The sequence below is a fragment of the Dermacentor albipictus genome, chromosome 6 (assembly GCF_038994185.2).
Source record: "Dermacentor albipictus isolate Rhodes 1998 colony chromosome 6, USDA_Dalb.pri_finalv2, whole genome shotgun sequence".
In the NCBI taxonomy this organism is placed as follows: domain Eukaryota; kingdom Metazoa; phylum Arthropoda; class Arachnida; order Ixodida; family Ixodidae; genus Dermacentor; species Dermacentor albipictus.
Genome location: NC_091826.1, coordinates 99,254,073 through 99,259,451, shown reverse-complemented (window position 1 = coordinate 99,259,451; position 5,379 = coordinate 99,254,073). Strand labels below are relative to the sequence as shown.

Here is a 5,379-nt window from a genome sequence, read left to right as displayed (position 1 = left end):
TCACTCTCGGGGGCACGGAAAGTAAGCGCTCGTGCCGCCGAATGAGCCGTCTCGTTGTGGTTCGGTGAGGATGCACACTCGCCGGCGTGCGCTGGGAACCATGGGCCCAAAATGTGGGCCCGCGCCTCATCTGTGATCTCGCACGGTTGCCGGCTGGTAGCTTGGGGGCTGTAACCCAGGGACGTCAGTATACTGCGGCCCGTCTTGGTGGTAGAGAGGCGCTCGAATTGCGCGCTGAGCTGCGCCTCGGCTATTTCTTCTAGGGTATTATGGACGCCGAGCTGCAAGAGCCGAGCCGTACTCGTGGTCTCCATTAAACCCAGCGCCGCCTTGTAAGCCCGTCTGATCAGCGTGTTGATCTTGGTCCGGTCAGTGACGTGCCAGTTAAGGTAGGCCGCAACGTAGGCGATGTGACTAATCACGAACGACTGTACAAGGTGCACGAGACTGTCCTCACGCATGCCCGCCCGTCATGCAGAGACTCGATGTATGAGCCGGATGGCGTACATTGCCTTGGTGGTAAGCTTGTTGATGGTCTCGTCGTTGCGGCCGCTCTTGTTGAGCAGCAGGCCCAGGAACCTGATCTTGGAAACTTCGGGGATGCGTTGCCCCGATGCAGTCACAATTTTGATGTGATCACACTCACGAAGAGGAGTGCGCTTCCGTCCCGGTCGAAGCGGTGTGAGGACGAACAGCTCGGATTTGGCGGGCGAGCACATGAGGCCTGTGCCATCAAGGTGCTGCTCGATGGCGGTAACCGCCGCTTGCAGCTGTTGCTCGATGCTGGCGTCGGTGCCGCCGGCCACCCACAGGGTAATGTCGTCGGCGTAGATCGTATGCCGGACGCCGGTCCCCGCTACTGCCCTCGCTACCCCGATCATGACGAGGTTAAAGAGTAACGGCGATATAACCGAACCCTGTGGAGTACCCATACTGCCGAGCTTGTGTTCGGGGAGCTTGAGGTCTCCGGCGTACAGTTCCACCGTGCGGTTGGTCAAGAAGTCTTGAATGTAGTTGTAGCTCGTTACCCCCATGTTGAGCCTTGATACTTGTCCTAACACGGCTGAGTGTTTGACTTTGTCGAATGCAATTTGTAAATCGAGACCCCGAATTACTTTGCTGTCTTGTGTCTTGTTGTCGACGATTTCTTGTTTGAGCTGTAACGTGGCATCTTGTGTGCTGAGTCTGCGCCGGAAGCCGATCATCGTGTCAGCATAGAGGCCTTCCTTCTCTAGGTATTCCTGCCAACGGTTGGCGACCACGTGCTCCAGCACCTTGCCCACGCAGGACGTCAGCGAGATGGGACGCAGGTTGCCGATGTCTAGTGGGTTGCCCGGTTTCGGAATCAGGATCGTTCTAGCCGTTTTCCACTCTCGGGGGAGCTTGCCCGAATGCCAGCATTCATTGAAGTAGTCCGTTAGGGCCTCTATCGAAGCGTCGTCCAGGTTGCGTAGCATCTTGTTTGTAAGGAGATCTGCGCCGGCTGCTGAGCGGGTGTTGAGCTCGTGCAGCGCTACCCGTACCTCTGATATGGTAATATCTCGGTCTAGCCACGCGTTGGGCAGCCCCCCGTACGGCGGGTGGGTTTCTGTTGGCGTGTCTGGCAGATACTTGGCTTCCAGGCTCCTGATAACAGCGTCTTTTCCTTGTTGTTGTGTGATGGTGTGCATGAGACGGGCCAGGCGGTCTCGCTGGGTTGACTTGGTCTTTGTTTCGTCTAGGAGGTGCCGAAATAGATTCCATGTACAACTGCGGTGCGATTCCCTGCCAGCTCGGTTGCAGATCTCGTTCCACTGTTGACGGCACAGGAGCATGCAATGTTGTTCAATGGCCCTATTTAAGTCAGCCACCTTCTTCCTCAATTTGCGATGTAGCCGGTGCTGCTTCCAACGCGCCTGTATCGAACGTTTGGCCTCTATAAGATGGGCCAGGCGGCTGCCTATTAGGATGACGTCTTCGTCTGTTTCTAGGGTCTTTGTGGCTGAGCGCACTGCATCGCGGAGTTCCGCAGTCCAGGTTTCGATCTCTGTGATGTCTTGTGCTGTGGTGAGGCGCCCTTTACGGAATTCGTCCCAGTCCGTCCACTTATGTATAATGGTATTGCTCCGTAATTGGTTGGGTATCGTAATTTCGAGGATGTAGTGGTCACTGCCCAGGACGACGCCCGTGTTGTGCCATGTTACTTTGCCCGTGTGGTCATTTTTTATGAACGTAAGGTCTGGTGTGGTGTCTCGTGCTACGGAGTTGCCGATGCGCGTAGGATGCGCGGGGTCCGTGATTAGGACACATTTGTGGTCCAGGGTATCCTGTAATAAGTCCCGTCCCTTGGCCGTGTCCTTCACATAACCCCACGCTCGATGGGCGGCGTTGAAGTACCCTCCGATCAGCAACGTGTTCTCTCTGGCTTGGGTGCTGGCTGTGTGTAGTAGGGTCTTGAATTTCTGTGTTTGGTGCTTGGGGTTACTGTAGATGTTGGCGATGAACAGGCTACCTTTCCGTTGTTTGCTTGGGATGATTTCGGTGAAGGCGTATTCCACCCTGCTGCGGCATTGTTTGAGTTGGTGCTCGATAAACGTGAGCCCTTTGCGGACGAACGTGCAGACGCCCCGTCCCTCCGCTTGGCTGACGTGAGCGCGATACCCAGGGAGGGTGGGGGTCACCGTCGCCGTTTCATGCAGCAGGATAACGTCGGGTTTCTTGTTTACTGTGGTAATATGTTGTTGCAGCATGGCTTACTTGTTGTTGTAACTGTGGCAGTTCCACTGCCAGACCGTAAGGCCCGGTAGTGATGCTATTGTGGATTTGTGTTGGGACATAGTTGTGGCGAGGGTGGGGCTTGCGTCTGTTCTTGGAGGTATGGGTGTTTTGCGAATTCCGCTGAAAAGATGGGGCTGCGGACTATGGGCTTGAGGGTGTGTTCAATGAATTCGAAACGCTCTTGTATGGTGCGGAAGGACGTGGTGATCAGTTCCTCCAGCCGTGCCAGTCGTTGGTCGGTCACGGCAGCCGTGCTGGCGTAGGTGTTGGCGAACGCTTCAATTTTGGCTTCGAGCTGAATTTCCAATTGGGTCAGGTCCCTGTGATGTCGTGATAAAGTGCGTAATCGTTTCTTGGTGGTTGGGTCAGTGGTGTTCTCCTCCTGGGGCGCGTCTTGGGTTTTGTCCTTTGATTCTGTGACTTGGTGCGATAGCGTGTCGGAGTTCTGCTCGGGGACAACGGTGGGTGTTGGTTCGGTGCGTGCTCGTTTCTTGGGGGTTGGATCAGTGGTCTTCTCCTCCTGGGGCTCGTCTTGGGTTGTCTCCATTGATTGTATGCCTTGGTGTGATGGCGTGTCGGTGGCGGGTGTAGGTGTCTCGGGTGACTGAGCTGGTTCTGTCCTTTGATGGGCTTGCTGTGCTTGAAGCTCTTTCTTGACCTCGGCTAGCTCTTCGGCAAGCCGGCGCGTGGTTTCTACCAGGGTCGCATTGGTTGCGCGGAGTTGTTCGAGTTCCTTGTAGTAGCTGGGCTTGTACTCCATGCCTGCCAGGTGCTCGGAGTGCTTCGGCCACTAGTGGCGCGTTGGAGCTGACGCTGCTGCCTTTAACTTCGCCCTTGGCTACGTCGGCCCAGCTGACTTTGTCACGGGAGCGCAATCGCGTTGCGCCGCAACTGTTCCTGTCCGATGAGTCACGATAGTGGGATGCGCTGCGCGAGGCATGACGGGAAGCGTAACGTGATGCGTGGCGCGACGCGCTGCGGGACCCGCCACGGGAAGCGCTGCGCGAGCGGGAGCGTCCTAGGCGTGGAAAGGCGCTTGATTCGAGTGCTTGCTTTCGCTGTTCTTCGGCGTTACGGCGTTCCCATCGCCGTCGCCGCACGACGTACGGAACCTTGTATTTGGCTCTGCAGAGGCGGTCTCCAGTGGGGTGTTCTTCGCCACAGAGCTTGCACTTGGGGACACACGTGTGGCCCTCTCTGGGATTAGAAACACCGCATGAAAAACAAACACGTACGTTTGGTGTGGGGCACACGTCGCGCCTGTGACCGACCTTGCCGCATACTTTGCACACTTCTATTTGCTTCCTGTAGAGACTGCACGGATAGAGCGTGGATCCATAACGCACATACTTGGGAACCTTGATACCGTTGAACACAACGATTATTGTCGTCGTGTGCCCGATACGCTTCGCTCCCACGGCGAGGGGGTTGTACTTGGTAACAATCTGCTGCATTATTTCAGCTTCGCTGTCCTCGAGCGCTATGCCCCTGATCACGCCCTTGACTGTGTCGCGGGCGGTCGTTCCGTAAGCGCTCACTTCGTATATTTTGCCTTGCACGTTGATAGCTGATAGCTGATAGCTGATAGTTGATGGCCAATTGAGGTATGCGCCCATAAGAGCAACTAGCATGACCCCGTTGAACGGACTAGCTGAGTTTATTTGAAATAGTCCTTAAGACTGTGCCAGCGTGCATCCGAAGCTGGATTCACATTACGGTATTCGGACCGTGGACGAGCATGACGCGGCTCACGGGTGCCCCATCGCTCCACGTAGAAGGCAGACGCAGACAATCTGCAAGAGTGGTGGTAGGCTGCAGTTGAGCTATGTAACGATTGTCTGCAGACCAATTTAGCGATCCAACTTTCGTAGAAATTAAGCTTTGATAGAAAGAAAGAGGAAAGGGGAAAGGCAGGGAGGTTAACCAGAGGGGAAGATCTGGTTCGCACTCGCGTCTCTCATAGTGTAAGTTGCCGTGCCCAGCTTTGGTAGGGCAAGCCAACCTACAGTATGAGAGCCGCGAGTGGCAGATCTTACTTAGTGTTAGAATTCGGGTTTGGCCAATAGAATTACCTTCTCCTAAACTTCATCCGCACAATCATGGGCACCCCTTGGCGCAGCTCCCCTAGCATGGACGACCGGAAAAATTCGGAGACGAGGACACGAGCACCAAGCAATGAGCACCTTGCTGTAGATCAAGCTCACAGCGTCTGCTGAAAACTGACTTCGGTTCATCACTTGGCTTTTGATTATTAGGGTCATTCTCATGCACCTGCAGTGATATAGCTTTGTTATTGGGTTGCCGCATGTCGCTTTAGATATACGCCTACAGCTGAAAAGAGTACGACATGAAAGCAGTCTTCCTTTCTTCTTTCACTGAGGCCCTAAAATGAAAAAAAACAAGAGGCATTCTGAATCCGCGTTTTTGGACTGCGACATCAGCCTAAGCGTTTTAAAGCTGCAGAAAGACAAATATTGTTCAACGCCGCATTCATCAGAAGCTCTGGTAGGGTTGCCTTTCTTGGTATAAATGTGTGTGCAGTGATTTGTGGCCCCACACTAATACAATTCGTAATCTATAAAGATAAAAGTTACACTTTTCTTTTTTTAGAAATAAGGCAAA

The 5,379-nt window shown here is 54.3% G+C and overlaps 1 protein-coding gene across 1 annotated transcript; it reads right to left on the bottom strand.

Moving 5' to 3' along the window:
- Positions 1-470: 470 nt before the first annotated feature.
- On the bottom strand, positions 471-1,670 carry LOC139047079 (uncharacterized). The gene is made up of 2 exons (XM_070521029.1): positions 1,250-1,670; positions 471-724 (listed from the first exon to the last, which is right to left on the bottom strand). Exons 1-2 carry the CDS (start codon positions 1,668-1,670, stop codon positions 471-473), a joined length of 675 nt encoding a protein of 224 aa, XP_070377130.1.
- Positions 1,671-5,379: the final 3,709 nt, after the last annotated feature.

Coding starts and splice junctions, on each gene's coding strand:
- LOC139047079 (XM_070521029.1), bottom strand. CDS start 1,670: ATGCACACCATCACACAACAACAAGGAAAAGACGCTGTTATCAGGAGC. Junction 725..1,249: donor GGAGCACGTGGTCGCCAACC/GTTGGCAGGAAT, acceptor TTGATGGCACAG/GCCTCATGTGCTCGCCCGCC.